The sequence below is a fragment of the Ornithodoros turicata genome, chromosome 5 (assembly GCF_037126465.1).
Source record: "Ornithodoros turicata isolate Travis chromosome 5, ASM3712646v1, whole genome shotgun sequence".
Classification (NCBI taxonomy): domain Eukaryota; kingdom Metazoa; phylum Arthropoda; class Arachnida; order Ixodida; family Argasidae; genus Ornithodoros; species Ornithodoros turicata.
In genome coordinates, this window is record NC_088205.1 from 52,802,532 (window position 1) to 52,814,699 (window position 12,168).

The 12,168-nt window shown below is 45.2% G+C and overlaps 1 protein-coding gene across 2 annotated transcripts in view; it reads right to left on the minus strand.

Annotated features, from left to right (window-relative positions):
• Nucleotides 1–12,168, minus strand: part of LOC135396041 (uncharacterized) — a 534,032-nt gene that overhangs the window by 209,422 nt on the left and 312,442 nt on the right. Inside the window, exon 12 of one of the 2 annotated variants that reach the window (XM_064627098.1) lies at nucleotides 3,479–3,508. The exons of the other annotated variant lie outside the window; for it this stretch is intronic. Within the exon in view, the coding sequence (XP_064483168.1) occupies nucleotides 3,479–3,508 (30 nt within the window). The remainder of the gene's footprint in view (nucleotides 1–3,478; nucleotides 3,509–12,168) is intronic. 2 annotated transcript variants of the gene reach the window in all.

Sequence of the window (12,168 nt, forward strand, 5' to 3'; positions counted from 1 at the left end):
CGTACGCTATCGCCTTTGCGTATGTAAGGGACAGCGTTGGTGGTTCTGTACACGCGCAAAGCCTAGAGACCATCGCGAGCATTCGCAGTATCACTACGCCAGGTATCTCGAACACTAACTAAGTCGAGGGCCGCATTGGCCTGGCATACACCACTCCATGCCGCAGACAGTGAACGTACACAAAAACTGCCTCTGATTTGGGGGACCGCGTGACCGAGGCCGAGTGGCGTAGCGGCAACTTTCTCTGCTGTCTTTAATATGACGCAGATATCGTTCTTCAGACGATACATGGATGTCGTTGGCTACGATCTTATCGTCAAGAAGAGAAGCGTGAGGGAAATACCAAGTAGAACAGACAATATCGACTTCATTATAGCCAACGGCAGGAGGCTATGCATCTCGGAATAAACTAAACGCAACAAGGTTACAGGAAGACGTGCTCCTACGATGCGCTGACGACACTTAAGGCCTCTTCTTCCTCACCAGATTCCTGAGGTTCACTTGTAGTTTGAATGTGCTCGGAGATTTCCAGCGCACGTCAAAAGAACCTCAGGTGGTCCAAATTATCCGCAGTCCTACCCTGCGGCGCATGCAACATGTCGCCACACTGCGCAAACAAACCTTACGTGTATTATCACGGTACCATTTTATTTGCAGTGGCAATTCTCATATGGGCTCAAAGATAGTCATGAGACAGTTGGGACCTCAGCTTAGACTTGTTCATATTCATCATTGCAAAGAACTGCTCCCATACGTGTGTGCCTCCAAACATCGACAACACACGGCTGACATTAGACATCAGGCAGGGAAACGATATCCTGTCTACATATTTGTAGAAATCGGGAGTGCAATTTCGTCAATCTTTTGTCGCAATCTGGAATTACACTGGAGATCTATTAGTTCCATTTGGAGCCCGGGCTCAACGTCTTCTGGAATAACTGAGAAGGGTCGGCGAACAGTTTAAACATCGCCTCGAGGATCTCAAAGTCATGAAACCTTGACATGAACTCACGCCGCAGCACCGACCGCTGACCGCACCGACCGTCGACCTGCTGACGACGAGTATGTGCGAAGCGTTTCATCATTCTTGCAGTCAACTGCTTGTAGACAAGGAAAGTTGAAGGGGTTCTTCGACACTGGCTGTTTCTCCCAATGTTCCAATTTTCTCACAAAAGCTTTGACGCTGTCGTACATCGCTGTGATCAAGCGAGCTTTCCCCTGCAGGCCCATATTCATAATGCTCAGGTGGTTAGTTACGTCAACGGGAAACGCTACGTCACGCGACCATTCAGGGTCGGCCATTTATTTCAGCCTGGCATTCTTTTCTCTTGTTGTCAAGAGATTCCTTAATTTCATCTTGAAAGTCGAAGAAACGTGGAAGTATTTTCCCCCTGCTGAGCCATCTGACCTCTGCATGATAAGGCAGGACTTTGTACGTGACATCCAAGTTTTGAAGCAAATCGGCAAACAGATGATGATTCAAGCCCCTCGACCGAATAGTGTTAACGGTGGTGACGATAACGTACATGACGTGCTTAAGCTTAACTACGCGGCAGCACAGTGCCTCTTGATGTGCGATACAGTGAGTTGCTGGAAGTTTCGTGGGCACACCTTGCTCTGCACGCGTTTCTATAAGGCTGGCTACCATTTCTGGCTACCATTCTATACGCACATTTTCTATCGCTTTGAACTAGGTTTGATTCACAGTAAGCGCCGTCACGTGGGCACGGAGAGCGTCCTATATCGTCATGCTCATCCGCATGGCATGAAATTTCTTCGCTTGTGAACTTCGCGACGACCCTAGCACACTAGGTTCATAACCTGCTGCTGTTTATCTATAATAATTTCCTTGTATATTCGTGAATGATAGCCGTGCTTACTAGTCTGCATTCGTCTAAGTAGGCATCCATAGATAAAAAGGTTTCTAAATTATATAGGAGTTGCATACAAACGCCTGGACACTACAGGTATGAAAGCAATAGGAATATCTACAGTCTCTCTAATCCTAAGGCGTTTCCAATGAATATTTGGAGACCTATTCCTATAGAAACTATTACAGCAAAGTAGATACAGAACACTTGCATAATGCCTCCTCACCCCCCCTTCGCTACCTCGGCACATTAAATCAGAATTCGTCTGCTAGTTTTGCGAACTTTATTCAAGAACTTGTAGATGACTGAAGCTAGCTTTGCAAATTTAAACCTGTCTACTAGAAGTGCAACACGTTTGCCAGAAAATCGTTGCGTAAGATTGAGAAAAATATGGGACATTTTTGCGCTCTTTTTTTTCCCCCATTTAGTACGCGGGCACGTTTAGTACTCGCAGACGACTGTGGCTGCCCATAAAGCAGACGGTGGCTCGTCTCAATGGTTACGACTGCTGTAAGCATGTTCGTGATTAGCTATACTGCTGTTGAAAAGACTATCCTGATTGGCTGACTCTTAGTTATTCCGTCACTTCGACGAGTGACCAGGCTTCCTCTATCTAGGTGTTGTTGGTGCTAACCCTATTGACCTGGGATCTGGGTAGCGCAAATGGATTACCCACCACAGAAAACATGCGAGCATTCCCAAGCAGTCTTCATTGGAATGCTACCTCTACCATGGTAACCGCAAGTATTGTTTGCGAAGTTAGTCTTAAAGTCTGAGGTTTCCCCACAGCGCAACGGCATGGCAATATGTGCAGGAGTCTTCGCATGAGATGCGACTTCACGGCCGATGAAAGGACGCATAGATTTTTACTTAAGGAACAAAGAACAGGCACTATAAATCTTCCCCCGGCTGGTTAATATATTGCTCTGTAACTAAAACAGTACCATCTCCACACCAAAGTAATGTTGTACCGCACGTGTCATACCATCAGCTACCACGATTTGTGCCATACACGCGGTTTAGACGGAGTATAGATGGTTAGAATCAACTACAGAAATGTTACTTCAGTCCTGATTTGTTCCATTTTAACCTTTTTTCCTTATTTATTTGTTTTTCTGATTTATTCCTTATACCTTTTCCCATATAACAGTGTAGAAGCAGCAGTGTCAAGTGCAATAATAAAAAGTTAACAGTAAATGTTTCAATAAATATAAACAGTAACAATAAGCATTCGCGTTGTCTGAAGTGGTAAGTCACAATAATACAATTAACAATTATATCCATGTTCATTCATGGGCACATCATGTATTAGTTGTTCGTCAAATGTGCAGCAAATAACCAGTACCACAACATGTCCATAAATAGGAACTTCCGTGCCTAGTATATGTTCTACACATAGTGTACAGAAAGTCTACACATTCTACTTCCTGCATACTGTATACAAAAGGTATAGAGTTTATCACTTAAAAACCCCACACAGCTTTCATCTGCTTACTATGCATGACACCAGACACAACTCTTCATAGGTCCTGTATACAGAAACTAGAAAGTAATTTCCATCAAAGTATCCCATCTCGCTGCAGCTGATGATTCAGAAATGTGATTACCTCTGCCGCCTTTTCTAAACGATCCGCAACCTGCAAAATAAGTCCGCAAATTAACAGTAAGTATAGGAATACAGCTGCGTGCTCACTGACACTGATACGTGCGGCTAGTTCAGTTATACAATTTCGTATTGTAATACTGCTCACTGCAAACTTATACTTTTAGTCGCCACAGACGAGTAACAACTTAATGGAATGATTGTTAGCTGGTCTTCGTCAGTACACAACCACTGTGCATATTGAATTCAAAGCTTGCCCATTGGTCGGCGTAGAAAGAGGATTATACGATCAAGTATGAGGATCCTTGTTTACGTGCATCCCGAAACACATCATTCATTGAATGATGGAATCAATTACTGGCATGATCCACCATAAATACTCACATTCCCTATTTTAGCATTTCTTTTCCAATTCAATTCAGTTTATTGCATTTTTACACATATATCGTCTGGTAATAATGTTTACAAGACTATTGTTAGGTCAGACTAAAGTTATTCATAGGTGTAAACATTATTAAATAATACGCAGAATACAACAAAATTGAAGCACAATAAGGTACAAAATACTAAATGTATCTACTAGTAAACATTATCGATAATAAATGTGTCGCGTGTACTGCATATGAGTTACATGAAAAGAAAGACAGCATGAGTTACATGAAAATGAAAGGCACATGTACGAAAGAAATAATAGAACATAATAACGCGAGGGTCAATGATATGGATAAAAGAGAGGTATTAAACGAATGTTCTTAATCGGAACCTACCGTTTAAATTGTGCTATTGATTGTGAGGTTTTTGTAATGTCATCTAGCGAGTTCCATGTGGTAGTGGGCCATTTGCATGAGATATGGCGCCCTCTCGAACGTCGACTGCTACTGGCTGAAAACAAATGTACGTGAGGAGGTGCCACGGCTTCGTCAGTTTTCATCCCTTTCGTTCCAGCGTACTGTGTCTGTTCACTTTTTGAGTATCCATCTTAAGTTTTGACAACCCTATTTCACTGTTTCTCTCTGGACGGTGTTTGAGTTTCCGTTTGATGTATACAACATGACCCTGGAGCCCGCCGTGCCATTCTATGCCAGACTAATAAGCTGCGCACTACTGTTTTGAGGAAGAGGAAGACTCTTGCGCTTGTTGAGCAGTGCAATCATTCTGCATTGAAGCTGTTCTCTATCGTTCCTGGGTCCTTTCCCTACATTTTTGGTGCTTAAAACCTGGGAAGCGTAGCTTCACTAATTGACGGAAGCATTCCAGGAACAGGAAAATGGTATACAGTAGCGTCAGCGTAGTAATGGTTCCGGCTGTTTTTAGTCAGAACGAGAGCCGCGCATGCGCTCTGCATTCTCATACAAATGGCTCATTGCGTTGTAAACGAATGCCTACTTGCCATACCTATTGTAGACCTCTGGGAGATAAATGTCGTTATGTGCTGAGAACCTGGTATATAATGCCGCAATAGAAGAAATGTGTTCGGAGGACAAAAAAATCGTAGCTAGCCGCATCTTAAAAAACAGTAGAGCCATTTCTAGTAGGATGAGATATGGGAGAGGAACCACTTTTTAGGGTGTGGTGCCCACCGATGCACGACGACGATGGCCCCTGCTGCCAGGCGCTACTGCGCTGATTCGTCAGTTCTAGCGGCACCGTCCTAGGATGAGGCCACGCACGTCTGCCCGCTGAGACATTCCATCATCGCCGGTCAGGACTCGTGTAAAGGAAGACCATCTCCTCTACATTTGGTGTCCCGGACGAAGAACACCATGTTCGGCTTAATTCGGCCTCTTACCATCCCAGATTTCGAGAGCGACAAGCACCATCAGGCTTCAGTTCATCCCACCTCATCACTACCACCAAACCCAAGGCAGACAGCAGTCGATGGCGCTACAGCACAACTTGTGAGTCCTCTAGCACTTCGTACCGGGGGCTCGTAATAGGAGACCACCAACTTCTCGCTCTGACCCGGCGCCCTTCGGCTTCGACGCGCAGTACCGGTTGCGGTACGCCGTTGTCCCTCACACTTCGCCGGGCCTCCACGTACATCGTGATGGTACTCCACGGATCTTCCAGCGGCACCTGGTCGAGCAACGCTCTCCCTTCCCGCATCGCCAACCCGCTGGTCACTCGCCCTGACGACGCGTCAGCTCGGCAACCCCTGAACACACTCGTGACTAGGGCTCACGTCGCCCCTACCGCATGCACCCCACCTGCCTTCGCCATCCTGTATATAAAGAGGCGATATTTGGTGGAGGGCTCTGTGTGGTGCATGGAACACAATGGGACTGGTTTCGAAGACATGAATGTTTCAATGATTACACTCACTCTAATGTTCCAGCCGAGCGAAATCATACGTTAGCTTATTATGCAACGAAGAACTCTTAGTACCTGTAGATAGTATCTGAGTAGATAGTGGTGTCATCGGCAGATAGAATGCAGATAGAGTATTAAAGACAGCTAGGTATATGAGAAATAACAGGGGACCAAGGATAGGGGCCTGGTCAGTGGCTGCTACACCTGGGGATATAACTAGGAATGGTACTCTTTGTTGTCTGTTACATAGGTAACTAGAAATAATGGCAAGAGGAGAGCCGCAGATTCTGTATCTAATTTATCAGGTAAGGTATCACGATTAACAGAGTCAAATGCCTTGGATAAGCCGATGAGCAGAGCAGAAGTAATTCTGCCAGAATCGATGCTAAGTTTTATATTTTTTTAATAATAATTGAGGGTTTACGTCGCGAGATGACTGAGATCATGAGCGACGCCACAGCGGTCGGTCTGTGGATTGCTTTTATATTTTCTGTGAACGTGACTACCGCTGTTTCTGTGGAGTAACCTTTTCGAAAGCCGAATTATTTATCTGTTAACGTGTAGAATTCATTACAGTGTTAATGCGAAACGGCGTAGATGCAGGCTGCATGGTGGATGATCTCGATAATGTAAAAACCTGAGTGTGGGCACACAGAGGGACGACACACGACTAAAAAAAGAAAAACGCGGTGTCGCGACTCGTCGTGACGTCGCAACGGAGTTGGACCTGTAGCGTAACTCAACAAAATTATTCGGCGCGGTTATCCTTGCGCCAGTAAAGTCAAATCAAATCAAATCACTGCAGCACCTGTCCCATTATTCGTCCAAATCCTTGGGAATACACTCGTCCCAACGTGTTCCAAGCTGCCACATCCTCTAAAACAGCACCTTGACCGTAGCTGTAACTGGTGTAAGAAATCCGAATGGGTCAAATATGCGCACCGCTGTTTGCAAGATGAATCGCTTGCTGTCTTTCCGAGTGCACATGAAGCCAATAAGCTTTCCAAGTTTGAATATGAATTGATCTTTCTCAGGGTTCCCATCTGACTCCTAGTACCTTCGTGTCCCCACGTTGCCTATGGATACGTATTAGACTCCGTCCCATCCCTCGTACATGAAAGCATTTAGGTCTTCGTCGTTGAACTTCCATTTTTGGGTTGCATTCCTACCCGACGCATAATTTCTAATGCCTCCTTGCAAATCCCCTTCAGCGCCTGTGGCAAAGCCGTCAAGGTAGAAACTCTCACTCAGTATTGCTCTTGTTAGTGCGTACTCCATTATATTCCCGAGATGATGTCGAATGGTTGCTGCCAACAGAAAGGGGGTCGATGTCGCTCCAAAGGGAACCATTGTCATCCTCCATATCACTAGCTTTGGGAGATCCTTGCCAGGATGAAATGTCGACTCGTACCAAATAAATGTACTGGTACCATGTCATCTGTATGGAGTGACATCTGTAGAAGTGCGTTCTCTATATCAGCCGAAAGTGCGGAAATGTTCTCCAGCATCGTTGCTAAAAAAAAAAAAAATCAAGGGGACATTAACCACATTCGCGCAATGTTTGAGGTGACATTTCCACAACGACTTGGAAAATATTGTGCGACTCCAGGGCACGTTCAGGTGCCTAGATGAGCAGTTGCTTCAACGTCGCAGCAACAATGCGTGCTACAAGGGCACGCACCTCCCTTCGGTCATGTTGACTTCTGAGCCGCACTTCCATTCTTTGATACTTCTGTTGGCCCTTCGCGGATTCGTCACCAAATGTGAAGATGCTAATGCCTTCCTGTCGAAGCACTTTCAAACGCAGCTTTTTCGAAATGTCCCAACGTATGAACGTACGCTAGCCTGCTCAATCTATAATCATTCGAAGCAGCATCCTGTCTCGCTCTCCTTCTGCCCATTCCTGTGCCGTCGGTAGAAGAACGTGTTGGCTACATACGTCGTTGGCTGTTACTTTGAGCGAAGAGTGTAACGTTACTCCGCTCGTTATGCTTACCTGCAACTTCTCTGCGAACAGTCTAATTCGAGTCACACATGGACGTAACATGTTTGCCGTCGCAATTTCCGCATCTCATCAACTTGTACTTCCCGCAGAAGCGAGAAGTATGATTCCTCTTAGTGCAGCGAAACCATCGATGCGCTGTTTTCAGGATGTCTCTCTTTAGACAAAATACACACTTCGGGTCGTCTGCAGGAGAACCTTGTATTCCAGTTGCCATGACTTCGACCAACGCTTGCGAACGATGCTGCCTAGTGTCAGCCTGTCGCGCAGATTGGCAACCGTGCCCGTTTCCTCTCTTGTGCTGCTGCCCCTTCTCTCGACTTCCGACTTCTTCCTTCACGAAGTCCACAAAACTTCTCGAATAGCTCATCTGCAACATGTGCCTCGGTAGCACGCTTCCAATTGTACTCCAAGTTCAAGTCTGCTGGAACGGCACTCTTGAGTACACTGATCAGCAAAACCCCATACGTCTTACAAGTAACTCCAAAGTCTTCCAGATTTCGTACTCCTCTCTGAACCTCATCGCACAAAGCTCGTAGCCTTTCTACGTTGCTGAAGTCGTTTTCTTTTTTTTTTCACTCTATTAAATATATCCCCCCCCCCCCTGAAGTCATGGACAGGTTTCAGGTGAAGCAGTTGGGGCATGTGGTCATCAGTGATGAGATCGTTATTGCCAAATCTCTGCTTGAGAATATCTATGGCAATGCAGTTATTCTTCTTAGTCACTTGAGGCCCCTCTATGTCCACTTCAGCCTTACCCATGAGGTAGCTCTTCAAGTATTTAAACTTGTCAATGTTCAACAGACCCAGATAACTATTTATCGCAGAATCAGACTGATTCCAGAAGGTTTGCCATGAACTGACTTCGCCATTCAATTTAGAAATCTCTAGCTTCGGGAGCTTCACTTCGATAGCGATGTCATGAAGTAGTGACACGTCCTCGCGCTCGCGCATCGCTGTACTTCTGACTGATGATTACGTAGGCCGCAACTTTCGCATTTCCCTTGTATTCGTTATGCTGATTCGCTCTTCATACGCTTGAGAGGACCCTAGCTTTGTCTCCAGCTCATCAACTTCAATCATATTATCAATGTCCCAATCGAACTTCTGAAGTGTTCTTTCCTTCAGCAACAAATGTTCAAGCTTGTCTTCCAGCTCATCGACTTGTGTGATCTCCTTGTCTAGCAAGTTCGCAAGATCGTTCATAATTGTCGTCGCTGAAGACCGTACCATGGTATTTTCCTCTTCCGTCGAACATTGGCCATTGAACTCAATGCTGCTGCTTAATTTCCAAAACTCCAGTGTCATCGCTGCTTTCTTCAGCGTTGCAACTGAATTCAGAATATATTTTCCCGGTGTTTGGCACCATAAATATGATGAAAAAAGCCAAACTTTACAGCCTGTTCAGCATGAAAACGAAGCCGAACACGTTCAATACTACGGAATGCTTTCACGTTTCACGTGTCCTTTTTCTTCTTCTTTCGTTTTTGTCTCAACGCCGTTTATTATTATTATTATTTTTTTACTGTGTTCATTGTAAACTCAATGTAGCAGACATACATTCAATACTTTCAAATGTTTAACTATTTTACTAGAGAATGATATCAAAGAGATAGGGCGGTGAATTCAAGAACCTTCGGGATCCTCTGTCTTGTACACAGGAGTGAGTTTTGATAGCTTCTGTGCGGTGCGTCAGATACCCGATTTGAAAGGCAGGTTGATAATATAAGAGATAACCCCGCCCAAATGACTTCTTGACTGCTTCTTTTTATTCTGTCTTAGCCCTGCTAAGCAGCCGTGCCTATGCGCGGCGTGCAGATGTGGACAGATGGAGCGAGCAAAGCTGGAAGGAGGCGGGGAGGGGCTTAGTATGCATCTTGAACCGACTTCATAGGGGAAACTGTGCCGGCATTCGTTTAGAAAGGATTTGTAACCCGTCAGACAGTAAGGCTGGTCTTAGGATTCAAAGGCACCACCTCCCAGTCTTCAGCACGACCAGCAACGAGCAGGACGCCTCCATAAGCTCGGCGATGCGCGGCCATGCGGTTGCGCCTCTCCAACCGCAGCATGGTAGAGCCGCCCGTGCTTGTGCAATGAGCGGCGTTACGATGCTATGGTGCTCACACGCTTCCAGGAACGTGTTTGTCAAACGTGGCGTCAGAAACGCTGTCGTCCGATCAGTTTACCTCCACTGGGCTTTACTTTTGGGGACACTGGAAGCCGTTTGAGGAACTCGAGCTACAGTGTTGCATTAACACCAACTCGGCACCATGCAGGTGCACCGCCGCTCAAAAACAAGCTGTATTACCAATAACAAATAAGATCGTAGACACATTTTTCTTCGCGAACGATCCAGACGCCCGGTTGGGGGGGAGGGGGGGGGGTTCTTTGTCGGATCGCGTAGTGGATGAGGGGAGACAGGGAAATCCAATGTATAAACTGACATTTTGGGTGGATGATCGCCGCTCCCCACTGGATTCACCACTGGATGCAGGTGAACATAATCAGTTGTCGTTGGTATCGTTAGACGTTGACACGGTGAGAGGGGTTCTTCCAAGAGAATGACCCGATGCGTCATGCCACTGATCAAATGTGTCAAAACTAGCATGTTTTGGTATTCTCGCATTTCCAGGGTGTGTTTGTAGTTACCAGCGTCTTTACAAACGGTACAAAAAAGGCATGCGCCTACCCTTTTCGAGAAGTCAGGGGAGAGAATGAAGTCATTCGGGATGACGGTTGGCTAGAAGCGTGCGGTGCGGTGAAGTTTATAAGGGTATACTTCAACCCTCGCGGCTGTTTTGTGCCTCTGTGTAGTGCGCGTCGGATTCAGCGGCGCCATGTTCATATATCTGGTACTTCTCTCGTGTCACATTTTTCTACTTCACTGCTTATGTGGTATGTAAGGTGTCCTACTGGAACTTCGTTGAAGGAGAATCTATACAGGCCGTCTTTTTATCCTTCACAAGTTTTTTTTAATGTAAAACGGTAGAGCTACGCATGTGCGGTTTTTGTACGTGGGTTATACAGCCAAGCGGATATCCTCTGGGAAAGCCTGTGTGACTACTGAACAACGACTAACCTATAATTAATTCATTGACTTATTAATTGGATGTCTTGAGGAAAATGCGAGACAACGGAATTCAAGCTGGCCGTTATTTAAATCCGTACATACTTAAGATATAAATCGCTAAAATTGCGATGCCAATGAGCCGAAACTGAAACCACGTACTTATCAACCGCAAAATGAGAAAAATTACGTTCGCGTCCGCGGCTCACACATTTTGTAGCGATCAAGTTCATTGAAATAAACGCTTATCCGCTGATCAGTTAGACCGTTTCTCGGGTCAGATAAGCCGGATGTCATGTAGTTTCTGTGCTCGACAAGTGCTTGACAGAGGAGTAAATATGAGTGCGATTGAAGCCAAATTTAGCTCTGCATATCAGGAGACAAAGGGAAATAAGGTGCTAGAACTTATTTTGCTCTAAAGCAAGTTGAAGTCGAGAAAATATTTGGCAAAATGCACCGAACGGGTATCGGAGAGGACTAGGGGCTTGCAACATCTTGACAGAGGAGTAAATATGAGTGCGATTGAAGCCAAATTTAGCTCTGCATATCAGGAGACAAAGGGAAATAAGGTGCTAGAACTTATTTTGCTCTAAAGCAAGTTGAAGTCGAGAAAATATTTGGCAAAATGCACCGAACGGGTATCGGAGAGGACTAGGGGCTTGCAACATCTTGACAGAGGAGTAAATATGAGTGCGATTGAAGCCAAATTTAGCTCTGCATATCAGGAGACAAAGGGAAATAAGGTGCTAGAACTTATTTTGCTCTAAAGCAAGTTGAAGTCGAGAAAATATTTGGCAAAATGCACCGAACGGGTATCGGAGAGGACTAGGGGCTTGCAACATCTTGACAGAGGAGTAAATATGAGTGCGATTGAAGCCAAATTTAGCTCTGCATATCAGGAGACAAAGGGAAATAAGGTGCTAGAACTTATTTTGCTCTAAAGCAAGTTGAAGTCGAGAAAATATTTGGCAAAATGCACCGAACGGGTATCGGAGAGGACTAGGGGCTTGCAACATCTTGACAGAGGAGTAAATATGAGTGCGATTGAAGCCAAATTTAGCTCTGCATATCAGGAGACAAAGGGAAATAAGGTGCTAGAACTTATTTTGCTCTAAAGCAAGTTGAAGTCGAGAAAATATTTGGCAAAATGCACCGAACGGGTATCGGAGAGGACTAGGGGCTTGCAACATCTTGACAGAGGAGTAAATATGAGTGCGATTGAAGCCAAATTTAGCTCTGCATATCAGGAGACAAAGGGAAATAAGGTGCTAGAACTTATTTTGCTCTAAAGCAAGTTGAAGTCGAGAAAATATTT